The 14,383-nt window shown below is 47.6% G+C and overlaps 1 protein-coding gene across 3 annotated transcripts in view; it reads left to right on the top strand.

Moving 5' to 3' along the window:
• The window catches only part of ISM1 (isthmin 1), a 98,862-nt gene extending 84,903 nt beyond the window's left edge, over nucleotides 1–13,959 (top strand). For all 3 annotated transcript variants that reach the window (XM_086331237.1, XM_086331235.1, XM_086331236.1), the window contains exons 4-6: nucleotides 2,097–2,240; nucleotides 6,335–6,424; nucleotides 12,239–13,959. In XM_086331237.1, the coding sequence (XP_086187363.1) occupies nucleotides 2,097–2,240; nucleotides 6,335–6,424; nucleotides 12,239–12,756 (752 nt within the window). In that variant the 3' untranslated portion in view covers nucleotides 12,757–13,959. The remainder of the gene's footprint in view (nucleotides 1–2,096; nucleotides 2,241–6,334; nucleotides 6,425–12,238) is intronic.
• The last annotated feature ends 424 nt before the right edge of the window (nucleotides 13,960–14,383 follow it).

Below are 14,383 nucleotides of genomic sequence, written 5' to 3'. Positions count from 1 at the left end.
AGGAGGATTTCAATAAAGCGGGAAAAAGTAGTTCAGACGAAGATGCTGCAGAGTCAGGCTTTCGAGCAAAAGCGCTTAGCACTAGGGCCCAAGCTTTCTTTTCTCTTCCCCTTCCCCTTGAGTGGGTCATCCATGCACTCCAGGACTTAGTTTCCTTACTCCTAAAAAGAGGAAATTAGGTGAATTCCCTGGTGGTCCAGTGGTTAAGACTCCAGGCTTCCAAGGCAGGGAGTGTGGATTTGATGCCTGCTCAGGGAACTAAGATGCCACATGCCAAGCAGTATGGCCAAAAAATTTTTTTCTAATTTTTTTTTTAATTAAAAAATAAAAAGAGCAAGTTAGTCTAGATAACATACCAACCTCTCTCATGGCCCTCAAGCCCCCAGTCTGGTTCATTTCTCCTTTTTCCTTACCACTCACTGATTTCTGATACACTGTATAATTTAGTCATTTTTGTGTGTGTTTTTTGATTATTGTCTGACTCTTCTCACAAAACTATTAGTACCACAGAGCAGAGATCCTTGCAAGTTTTATTTAATGATATATCTCATATACCCAGAATTGGGCCTGGCACATAATAGAGTATTTGTTGGATGGATGTTGAGTGATGACCTCAAAGAACCATCTAGCTCTACCATTATGTATCAGTTATCAGGGCTTCCCTGGTGGCTTAGCTGGTAAAGAATCTGCCTGCAATGAGGGAGACTTGGGTTCAATCCCTGGGTTGGGAAGTTCCCCTGGAGGGGAGCATGGCAACCTGCTCCAGTATCCCCACGGACAGAGGAACCTGGCAGGCTACATACAGTCCATGGTGTCACAAAAGAGTCAGACAGCGACTAAGCACACATCAATTGTCTACTGCTGCATAACAACCATCCCAAAACTTGGTGACTAAAACATCAGCAGTGTATTATTTCTCTACAATTCTGTGACTCAGAACTTCAGGCAGGGCTCCACTGGGCAGCTTCTCTACTGCCAACAGCATCAGCTGCATTTAGCTGTCCCCTGAGAAGTGCCTGGAAGGTCCAAGAAGGCTTTATTCCCATGTGGAGTGTTTTGGGGCCCATTCATGTGACTCCTCTCTGTGCATGTGAAGGAACTGGTGGTTGTCATTTTGGAAAATCTTTACAATATTACTGCATGGCCCCAGGAGAAGGCAATGGCACCCCACTCCAGTACTTTTGCCTGGAAAATCCCATGGATGGAGAAGTCTGGAGGGCTGCAGTCCATGGGATTGCTAAGAGTCGGACACGACTGAGCGACTTCCCTTTCACTTTTCACTTTCATGCATTGGAGAAGGAAATGGCAACCCACTCCAGTGTTCTTGCCTGGAGAATCCCAGGGACGGGGGAGCCTGGTGGGCTATCGTCTATGGGGTCGCACGGAGTCGGACGCAACTGAAGCGACTTAGCAGTAGCATGGCCCCACGCTCTGTGGATGTGTACATTTTCAATAAGCACTTACTAGGCATCTTCTGGGCTTCCCTTGTGGCTCAACGGTAAAGAATCCACCTGCAATGCGGGAGACCTGGGTTTGATCCCTGGGTTGGAAAGACCCCCTGGAGAAGGGAAAGTCTACCGACCCCCGTATTCTGGCCTGGAGTATTCCATGGACTGTATAGTTTCTAGGGTGGCAAAGAGTCAAACTGAGCGACTTTCAGTTTCAGACATCTTCTGGGCTTCCCCAGTGGCTCAGTGGTAAAGAATCTGCATGCAATGCAGGCGCCACAGGAGACTTGGATTTGATCTCTGCGTCAGGAAGATCCCTTGGAGGAGGGCGAGGCAACCCACTCCAGTATTCTTCCCATGGACAGAGGAACCTGGCGGGCTACAGTCCACAGGGTCTCAAAGAGTCAGATTTGACTTAGCATGCACGCACACAGGCATCTTCTAGGGGTCCGAACCTCAGAGAGAGGCCCTGCTAACATGAAGCTAATCCCTGCAATGAGCTCTGGGGCCATAACTTTTCGCCTCTGGCTGGCACCTGGTCCCCTCCAACAGTGGGGACGCTGCAAGTGGGCAGTTGACAGGCAGCCGGACGGGGGCTGTGAGGGTTCTTTGGGCGAGGCTGGTGACCATCTCCCTGCTCCCTTCCAGATTCCACAGACGGTGAGGGCGACTGGAGCCTCTGGTCTGTTTGCAGTGTTACCTGTGGGAATGGCAACCAGAAACGGACCAGGTCTTGTGGCTACGCGTGTACTGCAACCGAATCTAGGACGTGTGACCGTCCCAGCTGCCCAGGTGGGTGCACTTGGGGTGTGGCTCTACGTTCCAGAGAAGCTTGTCCTTTTTGTTCTATTTTCTAGTTACACAATTTCCAAGTGTTATAGTCCATTTACAGTTATAACAAAATACTGGCTATATTCCACGTGCTGTATAATACATCTCTGTAGCTTATCTTACACCCGAGAGTTTGTACACCCCACCAACATCCCAGCCCTATGGCGCCCCTCCTCACTCTCCCCACTGCTCACCACTAGTCTGTTCTTTGTGAGTCTGGTTAAGGTTGTAGCTTCTATTTAAAAATTTATAGAAATTGACTGTTTACAAGACAACCATTTTCCTAATGAGAATTCTGACCAGACTTGGACAAGAGACAATGAGCTTAGAGGATGAAAAGATAGAGTTTCTGAGCCTGGTATGCAATTGCAGTAAACATGACCTAGAAGACAATACTACCATGTACTTAATTTAAGGAGTGATTCTGGTTAACCTGGCCCTTTGATGTGGAATTGGTTGTACCTTAAAGAGACACATGAAGATGGATGTTCGTGGGCTAATAAGGAAGCCAGGATCAGAGGCTTAACGGCCATCTACAGAAAAACCGTGTATTAGCCTGAGAGTTGCTGGAAGTTCCAGAGGGAGCAAATTGGGGCACCTTGGCATTTAATTATTGCTTTAAACTGCATTGTCCATGTTTTTTAAAACTTAACTAATAATTGCAAACTTAGTGAGAGGCCATATTGGAGTAGATAACAATTGTGACTGTAGTAGTATCGTCAAGCCACCGTCTAGTCTTGTTTCTGTATGGCCCACACATTTTTAAAGGGCTGTGAAGAGAGAGGAGGAGGAAGAGAAAGAAGGATACGCAACCAAGTCCGAACGTGAAATGAATTTATTTACACAATGTAAATAGATGCATGGACATAGAAAACAAACTTACGGTTGGCAAGAGGGAAATGAGTGAGGAAGGGGTAAATCAGGAGTTCAGGATTAACAGATATATCCTACTATAGATAAAATAGATAAACAACAAGGACCTACTGTATAGCACGGGGAATTATACTCAGTATTTTGTAATAACCTATAATGGAAAAGAATATGGAAAAGAATATATATGATACACATGTGATACCAAATGTATATTCTTATTGTTTTATATATATATATGTCACTTTGCTGTATACCTGAAGCTAACACAACATTGTGAATCAACCGCACTTCAATTTGTAAAAGACCATATGTAACCTTGCTTGCTTGCTTGCTAAGTTGCTTCAGTCGTGTCCGACTCTGTGCGACCCCATAGACGGCAGCCCATCTACAAAGTCTAAAATACTTACTTTCTGACACTTTACCTAAGAGTTTATCAACTCCTGGTCTGTGGTTTTCCATCTACCATGTTCCCCACAGGCAGGTAGAAAACCAGCCTAAAATACTGTCTCAGGCTCGTCCAAGAAATCACACTTTCCAAATGATTTCCTCTGAAAAAAATTTCAGGGACAGACCATTTGATTCCCCACACCCCAGACTTCCTTTTTCTACCCCTAGAAACTTTGTTCTCAAACCACAAGGCCGAGATTTAGAACAAAAATGTGGGGGAGCAAAGGGTTTTCTGCCAGTAGCGAAGATCAGATGGGGCACGCGCGTGGTAGCAGAGGGGCGTGCGCAGAAGACGGGGCTGATGTGGGAGAAAAGGCCGTCCTGGACCCCGTCAGCCGTGCGGATGGATTTCCAAAAGTGCTTGATCAGTTTCCAGCAAGAGGTCTGTCCTGATCTGTCCCGTACTCATCACGATGAAACAGAGGTAGAAGTCTGGTGGGATGGGTAGAAATAAACCAACAAATAATAACGAGAAGGAAGAAGAGGAGGAAGGTGGAAGAAAGTGAAGAGGAGAGGGAGAGGGAAAAGAAGATGAAGACAAGATGAAACAAAAGAAAATGAAGGTAAAGATTGGGAAGATGAGGAAGAAAAAAGATGATAATGAAGGTCATGAAGAGTAGAACTCTTTGAGTATTTCAGTATCAAGCAAACTTCTAAGGTCTTTGCATGTGTTATTTCGTCTAATCCTAACAATAATGTCATGAACCAAGTACTGATGATGGTGTTCATTCGGCAGCTGTGGAAACTGGGTCGCGTGGGCTAATTTGTCTAGAGTCATGCAAGAAGCAAGTGGTCCAGCTGGAATTTGAATCCAGGCAGTCGGATTCCAGAATCCATGTTCTTAGCCATTAAATTCTTCCACCACCACCAGGGTGAGGGGTACTGGGCTCAGGCACATGTGATTACAGACAGCTTTTCATGTCAGGGCTTGGCAGCTTGCCTGTTGCTTTCTCCTCCAGAGTTGGCATGCAGACACAAAACAGTGGACCTAGATAACTTGGTAGCAGGTATCATCTCTCCTCCCATTTTGAATGTTTTCTCTCACTGCTGAAAGCGGCTTGGCCAGCAGCCCTGTTCATGCATTTCCTTCTCATCTGACCTGGCTTCCGTCCTTTCTGCCTTTCTGTTCCTGACTCCCCCAGCTTTGCAGGGCTCCCTTGAACATGAAGGATCTTCTTTTGCACCATCTCTTTCCTTTCCTGATGTCTTGATTCTCAGCCTCACTGGAAAGACTTAAGGGCCAGGCAGCCTCCCTGGCCTGGTGGTGATGACGCTGTAAAAATCTGTCCCCTAGGCTGACCGTACAAATAAGCTCGAAGGGCCTCACATAAAATCAGAGCGAGCCCCTTAAAAGAAATCAACTCACACCCAGCAGGACAGCCAAAGTTCTCCAACAAATAGTCCACATTCCACTGTTCCTCCCTCCTGACTGCTTCCACTTGCCGGGGGTTCCTGTTTGCAGAGGAAGCCTGGGTGGGGATGGTCATTTGAGTAGGGGAGGGGGCCAGGAAACGTGAGGCAAACTAGGTTTAGTTGCTCAGAGCAAGTAATGACAAACCCAGCATGTTCTTTTTTTAACATTGAATTTTTTTGTTTTTAACTTTTTAATATTTATTTTATTCAAGTATAGTTGAATTACAATGTTGTATGGCAAAGTGATTCAGTTATACATACATATATATATATATTTACACTACATTCTTTTTCATAGTATTTTCCATTACAGTTTAATCATAGGGTATTGGATATTGTTCCCCGTGCTATACAGTAGAACCTTGTTGTTTATCCATCCTATATGTAATCGTTTACATCTGTTAATCCCAAACTCCAATCCATCCCTCCCCCAGCTTATTCTTTTTGCAGCATCATCAGCGGTGCTGAAAGTCCCAACATACAAGAAATGGGTCTTTTAGCTGTGGACCACTGCATCCTCAGAATGAGCTAGGCAAATATTCACGGAGAAAATGTCAGCCAACACTTACTGCTTCTTAGCTAAGTGCTTTCTTTATGCATAACTCATTTAATTCATTCAAGGCTCTAAGGAAGCTTGTTGGTTCTCCCTCCTTATGGATGTGAAACCCGAATCACCCAGAGGTTCTGGGGCTTACCCAAGTCACTCACTTGAAACCCAGCGAGTCAGTCCTTAAGACCAGTGTTAACCACTAGACAGGTTGTTAACACTGGACTTCCCCGGTGGCACAGTGGATAAGAATTTGCCTGCCAGTGCAGGGGACGTGGGTTTGATTCCTAGGTCGGGAAGATTCCCTGGGGAAGGAAATGGCAGTCCGCTCCAGTGTTGCTGCCTGGGAAATCTCATGGGGAGAGGAGTTTGGCAGGCTGCAATCCATAGGGCTTCAAGAGTCGGACACAAGTTAGTGACTGGTTCACATTGTCACCCTGACACCTCCAGACAAACACACATCCTGACGTGTGTCCAGCACCGCCCAAAACCCCACTCCTGGGACCAGGGAATGAGCTCCTTAGGACATTCAGGCACATTTGGATCTGATTTCATGCCGCAAATGGTATCTGGGGTTTTAATATATTTTATGCTCTATACCTGCTTTTTACTGTTTCCTCTGTTGGCAAGTTTCTGCCCATGAGTAGTAATGAATACAAAAAAGGCTTTGTTCAGGCGTATTTGTTTTTTTATTTGCCAGTGGGGCTGGGGCGGGGGGAGGGGAGGTGACTTTTTCCATATAACTAGAGAAAAAAGAGCTCCTGTCTGTGTCTAGGAATTGAAGACACCTTCAGGACAGCTGCCACTGAAGTGAGTCTGCTTGCGGGAAGTGAAGAGTTTAATGCCACCAAACTGTTTGAAGTCGGTATGAAGAGTTTTCTTTTCATTTTTCATCCAAATATTGATCTAGTGCCTTAGAGATTCCTTTTGCCTTTGCCATGTGGTCCTTGGACCCATTTAAATGTTGCATCTTCCTCTTACGGGGTCCAGTGCTGTCGGCGTTTTTCTTGCTTACCAAATATAAACCAAGCAAAAGGCAGCCTCCTGCAGTGACAGAGCCCAGCAGCCTTGCTGCGTCCACCCCAGCACGCGGGTGGGACCACCCTGCCCCTGGCATGGGGCTTACCCATCAGGGGGCCTCAGGCCTCATGGAATCTCTTCTCACAGCCCTCACCAAGTGTCCCCAACGAAATAAAGAAAAGATGATGTCAGCTTCCCAGCAGAGGGTCACGGGGAGGAAGGAAGAGAAAGGGCTTCCTCAACGTTATGCCTTCCCCATCCCAAGCCCGCCCCCAGCCCCCCACCACATGAGTTTTCTGTAAACCTTTGTAACACCCTGCTACTCCTCTGATAGAAAGTGCAGAGCAAGTACAATAAACATGGGCCAAACAGAGTTAAAAGTGTCTACTCAGCAAGGGGAAATCCTGCTGTATAAAAATAGCTGCATGTGCTTCTGGATGTGATTTTATATTGCAGAAAGGTAAGATTCCTTCTGTCGCATTTCTCATTTGCACCCACTTCTGCTCTCCTCAGCCAAGCTGGAATCAGTTTGGAAATTCTGTTGCCCAGGGCTTCCATCACAGTCCTTCATGTACACCCAGCTGCCACTAGCAGAAGCCTTCTGCAAACACAGTGCATTTGATCCCCCAGATTTAAAGGTTGTGGGAGTTTTGCATAAAATAGTAAAGCAGCAAGGCAGGCTTTTGGGGCAGAGAGCAACTCTGTCTTCCCCCGTTTCCTGCCCCACAGGCAGGCAGCTGCTTTGCCCTTTCACAGGGGATGGGGCCAGGTGCCCGCCCTGGGCAGCTCAGGGCACACCGGATGAGAAGGGGTGGCATGTCAGGCAGGTTCCGGGCAGGAACAGGCACAATCCACGCTCAAATCAGGTGACAGAGGAGCATTTGATGAGGATCTGTTGGCAAAGGTGTGAGCAGGTGGATGGAAACCAAGAAGGGCTTGTATAGCACTCTGGGACTGGCAACACGGGGAGCCCGCACCACCCGCTGGACTAAAGGGGCTAGGGGAGGGGTCCCGGAACCACTGGGTGGAGTGGACACACTCCTGACTCCCAGAAGGATGTAGCCAAGGGAGGGAGGAGCCTCAGGGACCGCACCCTTACCTCGCTCCTTCTTCTTTCTGCCACCCAACCTGGTCCTTCCATCGGTGTACCCCAATTAGAAACTAGGGGTCAGGGAGTCCACAAATCAGATCCACACAGGGAAGCCTTCCAGTGTAAGGAAAAGGGAGATGAGGAGACAGAAGGACAAATGGAATATGCCCAGCAGGGGTGAGAAAAGCTTGACTCGCATAAGGTCAAATGTCTTAACCGACTCCCACCTCAGTTTTCTGATCTGAAAAATGGTCTAAGGTAATGGTGTCTAGGCTTCCCTGGTGGCTCAGATGGTAAGGAGTCTGCCTGCAATGCAGGAAACCTGGGCTTGATCCCTGGGCCAGTAAGATCCCCTGGAGGAGGGCATGGCAACCCACTCCAGTATTCTTGCCTGGAGAATTCCACGGACAGAGGAGCCTGGTGGGCTACAGTCCATAGTGTTGCAAAGAGTTGGACATGACTAAGCGGCTAACATTTTCATACTTTTAATGGTGCCTACCTCCTAGATCTATTGTAGAGTTGAATGAGTTGATACTCATAAAGCACTGAAAACATTCACACTGAATACTCCGTGTAAGTCTGATTAAAAAAAAATATAATAAGTCAATGGATGCAAGTCCTGTGTGTACATGACTTTTGATGCCCTTATGCCCTGGAGGGAAAGTGCAAAGCTGTTTTCTGGAGCCTCTGTGAATCTTATTTCTGAAAACCTTGCCCTCTGAGGAGGACCCCCACTGGCTCTGCAGACCTGCACTTCCCGGGATAGACCTTCCATTCTCTGCAGCAGCGCACTCAGGAGCTCGCTGGGGTGGAGTCCCAGAGTCTGGTACCTTCCTGCAGGTGGCGTTCCCCACCCTGTTCTGTGTATGGTCTGCTTGCCTTCTGGTTTAACCCTCCTGGGACTTTCTTGAGATGGGTGCTGTTTTTATGCCCAGTTTAGAGATGAGAAAACTGAAGCCCACCGAGGTAGCATGCTTTGCACAAGGTCACAGAGCTACTAAGTACTTGAGCCGGGATTTGACGCAGGCAGTCTGACACATGCTCCCACACATGCCATCTGAGGCCAGGCCTTTCCCATGCTCCTGAGAGGTGCCCCAGCTCTCTCTTCCTCATTTCCCTCAAGCTGCCAGCTGGCTCCCAATCCTGACCGCTCAATTTTCACTCTTGACACCACCAGCTTCCCAGGACCCAGGTCAGTGGTGGGGAGTCACTTCTGACACCTCCCTCCCTCCAAGGCCTGGCAGCCCCACCTCCCCGACTACTCCTGATTCCACCCTCCGTACTGGCCAAGCATCTCACTGGGACTCTTACAATTGGCATTGAAGAGCTTGCTGTCGCTCAAAAACCATCCGTGCTTCCCTAGTGCCCTCTGAATGAGCCTAAACCACACTGAAGACCCCCAGGTCCTGACACCAATGATCTCCCTTCTGTACATCCTCTGCTTCAGGGAAACAATGTGTTCCCTGCCCTCAGACTCTCTCTGCTTAACCGTGGGCTTCACAGTTACCGCCAACCTGGCTGGCCCTCCTCTCTGCTCTTGGACGAAGTCTGGGTCCAGTCCAGCCCTCTGAGATGGGATTGGACATTCAAAACCCTCCCTGGGGGAGCCCCCCGCCTGCGAGGGACAAAGGCATGGGAGCAGCAGGAGGCGGGGAGAGCTTTCAGACGGAGGGGTGGGCCTGACCCCTGCCTAGGGAGGGAAGGAAGGAGAGAGGACCGGGAGGCAAGAGCGTCCGAGAAGCTGGAGAAAGTCTCACCTACACGCATGGGGAAGCCAGCAAAGGCTGCCTCACCTGGGAGTCCCCCCTCAGGCAGCACCCTGCCTGACCACAAGCAGCCTGAAGGGAGCACAAGCTGGATGCGAACTCCAGGGCAGGTGCACGGCACCAGGCACCCCTGAGGCCTTCTTGCAGGAGCTCTGAGCGAGACAACTGTGGCCACCCCTCCAAGCCTCCGGGCCAGCCCAGGGTCGCTCACCCCTGGAAGCAGCCCCTGACTTGCCCTGATAGAAAATGACATTTTTTAACACTGGAGGGATATTTTTGCTTTTGCTCCCCACCACACACCCCTGCATTCCACCATGGAGGGTTTCCTGAGATATGGATCATCCAACCCAGTGCAGCTTCCTGAGCCAGACGCTGCAGGAAACCTGCCCACGCCTCATCCTTACACCCCAGCAGCCCCTGGGGGTCTCTGCCTGTGGGCCTGTTCTGGCCCCCAGAGCCCACCAGCCCATGAATGCACAGTCATCCAGAAGTCCAGGAGCAGCCCCCAGTCAGTGACGGATACCCAGGCCCCTGCCGAATAAAAATACCTCTCTTCAAAGACTGTATTCCAAGGATTATTTAGTGCAAAGGGCAAGGGGCCTGTTCGCGATAGAGAGAACACTGCATCTAGAGGCCTGCAAGCCTCTCAAGGGTTAGGGCTAAAGAGCTTTCTTTGATAGAGGAGCAGATAAGGCTGCAAGAACCCTGTGAGGGGGCGTGAGATGGAAGAGTGTCAGAATCAGACAGGACATCAGAGAGTGCTCTACTGGGAGACCAGCCTATTTTCGGGAGGCACCCCTAAGGAAAGGCCCAGGCTGAGGGCAGGCCCAAGTTCAGGGACTTGAAAGAAGGAGAGGACATTCACTAAAGTTTGTTTGAGATACATTTTGCTCTAATTGATCGGTGGGGACGAGCAGTTTAGCTAATCATTTATCAGGCAAAGAAAGGGAATCTGGAGCGTCTACGTCTGGGTTTGGTTTTGTTTTGTTTCTATTTGGCTGCATGGAGTCTTGGTTGCAGCATGCGGGATCTCTAATCGTGGCATGCAGGGTCTCGTTCCCTGACCGGGACGCAAACCTGGATCCCCTGCTTTGGGAGTGCCAAGTCTTAACCACTGGACCACCAGGGAAGTCCCTGTGTCTGGTTTTGTCACAGGAAAACACAGGGGCAGCCGTGAGACTTACCATGTCCTGTGGGGAAGAGGGTTCTTACAGTCAGTGGTTTTCCAAAATGTGCAAAAGTGGGGAGATTTCTTAACCTTGGCTGTTCCGCAGGATCACGGACCTTAGGTAAAGGTCCACCCTGACTCTGAATGGGTTTCCTGGGTCCTGGGAAAAGAGACTCCAGTCTCTCCAGTGGTTATGTGTTTGATCCACACTCCACACTGCCCCCCTCCTTCCCTGTCCTGCCTCCTTCCCTGCTGGTGTTTCCCAGAATCACCTCCCAAAGAACTGTCTCCACTGCATCTTTGTCTCAGCGTTTGGGAAAACACAGACTTCACCAACCCAGAAGCCCTAGACTCTGACGACTGAAGGACCCAGAGTGAACACCCACAGGGACAGGATCAGGCAGGGAAGGTGACAAGCCGGCGACCTCCTGCCTTGACCAAGAAGTGGTCACTTGTCCCCTGTTCACAGGACCACTTGTTCCCATGGGAACAATGTAGGCCCAGCATCGGTATATCTTTTGTTTTTCCAAATGGAACAGGGAATCTACATGAGTAAATAGAATCAACTAATTCTTAAATATTGGCAATTAATTCATTATTTTTAAATACTGTAACGGCCAATCACGATACACCTCTGATGACAAGTTCTGGCTATAAGCCTACAGGTCAGTGGCCTTGGGCCAAATGTTAAATTCTCTGAAACCAGGGTCCACCAGCCTCTTCTTTAAGGCATCGTTCATGGAGATTTGCATATAATGATTATTACTGTTTCCTGCCCAAGGTTAAGAGGTTAGGCCTAGTTTAAACAAGACAGTGAGTGGTAGAATAAAACTTAGTCTTACAAGTATTACTTTGAGGTACTTTCTATCACTCGTTGCTTATTTAAAGGGAAGATTCAAAATGGATCTCTGAATTATTGTTCATTTGGTTATGAGTAATAGATAATGGGCTTATGGTTATTCAGGAAACCATAGAAAATACACCTTGTTTTTTTTTTTTTTTTTGTAGATGCCTGCTAAAACTTGTTTTTCAGTCACTAAACCATGTCCAGCTCTTGCGACCCCATGGTCTACAGCAGGCCAGGCTCCTCTGTCCTCTACCATCTCCTAGAATTTCCATTGAGTCAGTGATTTTGTCTCACCATCTCATCCTCTGCCACCCCCTTCTCCTCCTGCCCTCAATCTTTCCCGGCATCAGGGGCTTTTCCAATGAGTTGGCTCTTTGTACCAGGTAGCCAAAGTATTGGAGCTTCAGCATCAATCCTTCCAGTGAATTGAAATCAACCTTCCAGGGTTGATTTCCTTTAGCATTGACTAGTTTGGGAATAATAATATTATATATTTCCAAAAGAAAATTTTAAGGAGGGTAATATAATGATGATTGAGTCTAGGTGATGGCATCTAGGCAGTCATATAAGTATATTTTCTCTCCTGTGTATCTGAAAGTTTTTTCATAATATAAACTAAGGAATTGGTGGTGCAGAGAACCTTGTGGACAAAGAAATTCCCAAGTTCAAGGACAATGAGTGTGTTCACCACACCAGGGGCTGCCACTCAGAATGGAGAGGTTGACTTTAAAAGTCATCCTGCTCCCAGTTTTGCACGTGATGAGAAGTTTCTCTGTGGCCTTTTTCAGACACGGACAGCTGTGAGCGCTGGATGAGTTGCAAGAGCGAGTTCCTAAAGAAATACATGCATAAGGTGATCAACGACCTGCCTAGCTGCCCCTGTTCCTACCCCACCGAGGTGGCCTACAGCACAGCTGACATCTTCGACCGCATCAAGCGCAAGGACTTCCGCTGGAAGGACGCCAGCGGGCCCAAGGAGAAGCTGGAGATCTATAAACCCACAGCCCGGTATTGCATTCGCTCCATGTTGTCCCTGGAGAGCACCACGCTGGCTGCCCAGCACTGTTGCTACGGCGACAACATGCAGCTTATCACCAGGGGCAAAGGGGCGGGGACGCCCAACCTCATCAGCACTGAGTTCTCCGCGGAGCTCCACTACAAAGTGGACATCCTGCCCTGGATCATCTGCAAGGGCGACTGGAGCAGGTATAACGAGGCTCGGCCTCCCAACAACGGACAGAAGTGCACGGAGAGCCCCTCCGACGAAGATTACATCAAGCAGTTTCAAGAGGCCAGGGAGTATTAAAGAGACGCCGCCTCTGGTGTTCCCGACACAAACGCCCCGTGCTGATCGCAGCCCGGCGGAGAGCAGCTCTCACCAGTGTACATGTACACGTGTGTATATACCACATTTGTCGTGAGTTACACGAGGGCTTGGCGCCAGCCCCTCGCAACTGCCATCTGAAGCCACCGTTGCCATCTTCAATGTCAACATTCCCCTTGGAACTCTTCCGAGGGAAGGACGTTCTCAGGAGGATGTAGAGAAAGAAGCCAGAAGAAGAACCTGGAAGTCGTGGTGGGTGGAATTCAACTCACCTCGGATTCAGTGGTTCCCAGAGAAGCAATGGGGCAAAGAGACTGAAATTGTAAACGTGATAAGCAGTTTTATGTATAACTTATTTAATATGAATGTGATTTATGCATAACCTTCTCTCTGGAGTTGTCATCCCGAAATTATTTAATCACTTCTATGAGAGTTCAGAAAGAGGCTTAGGGAGGTGGAAGAGAAAGGGAATTTTTCCAGGAATGACTTCTTAAAAATGAGAAATGCAATAGAAGGATATCAACATAAGAAAACCTGAAACCAAAGGTGAGTTAGCCAGTGAAGTACCTTGCTAAAGTCTCAGCTGCCAAAATGCCCTTCCCTCAGACTGGTAGAGGGTAGAGGGGGAGCAGCTGGATATTTTAAGAGCAAATCTGAGACCTGGTTTTAAATAAGCTTTAAAATATAGGATGATATTAGCACAATGCTGTAATTCTACTAAAAGACCCCAGAATGGTAGAATTTCTGCTCATGCCTTAATAGGTTCAGAAGGCTACAGGAAGGTCAGACTTAAAAACAAGGATTAGCACTTTTCCAAAGAAAACTGCAAAATAAATGGAGAAAGAACATGAACTTCATTTCATCTATTTTATTTTCATACCATCTTAACAATTTTTTTCTCCACCAATATATTTCCAGTAAATAAATATAAAAATGAGGAAGGGAACTCATCTAGAAAATCCTAATTTTTTATGTTTTAAGAAAGGAAAAAAAATACATTATTTTTGTAAAGTATTTATTGAGTCACTGAGTCTTGTGCATCAAGCAATTATAATATTGGCCTGGTTCTGTAGGGTGGAACTTAGGACAAATAAAGAGTTGGTTCTTATGCAGTCTTTACTTGCAAAACTCCAGGAAAAGAGATTATATAATAAAATCATAATAAAATGTGTTACCTGCAGTAAATGTGTTACCTGCATATATTTATGATACAAATTCCACAAATAGCCATGGTAAAGCAGGGTTTCAAGGCAGGGGAGAGGAAGGTTCAAAACAGGTGGGAATAGAAGGTTCATTGATTGATGTAATGGTGAGTGGTGTGAGTCAGTACCTTTGGCACCAAGAACATCAACCCAGTCCCCAAGAGACCGAAGCTCATTGACACACGTGCAAATTTTTGCCCATCCAGAGCTAAGAAAGCTCTGAGAAAGCCAAGCCAAATCAAAGGCTTAAGACAAGCCCAGGTGAATGGACCACTTCCACACAAAATTTTGCAATTACAGTAATAAATAGAATTCTTCATCCTGCAAGTGATTCCTTTTCCAGATGAGGAAACCAAAACTCAGAAACAACAGGTCAAATCGGGCCCATCTTTCATTTCCTAGTCCAG

The sequence above is a fragment of the Bos grunniens genome, chromosome 13 (genome assembly GCF_055505025.1).
Source record: "Bos grunniens cultivar Pamir isolate PY7600 chromosome 13, Bosgru_T2T1.0, whole genome shotgun sequence".
Taxonomy (NCBI): domain Eukaryota; kingdom Metazoa; phylum Chordata; class Mammalia; order Artiodactyla; family Bovidae; genus Bos; species Bos grunniens.
This window is presented reverse-complemented; position numbering and strand designations above follow the sequence as displayed.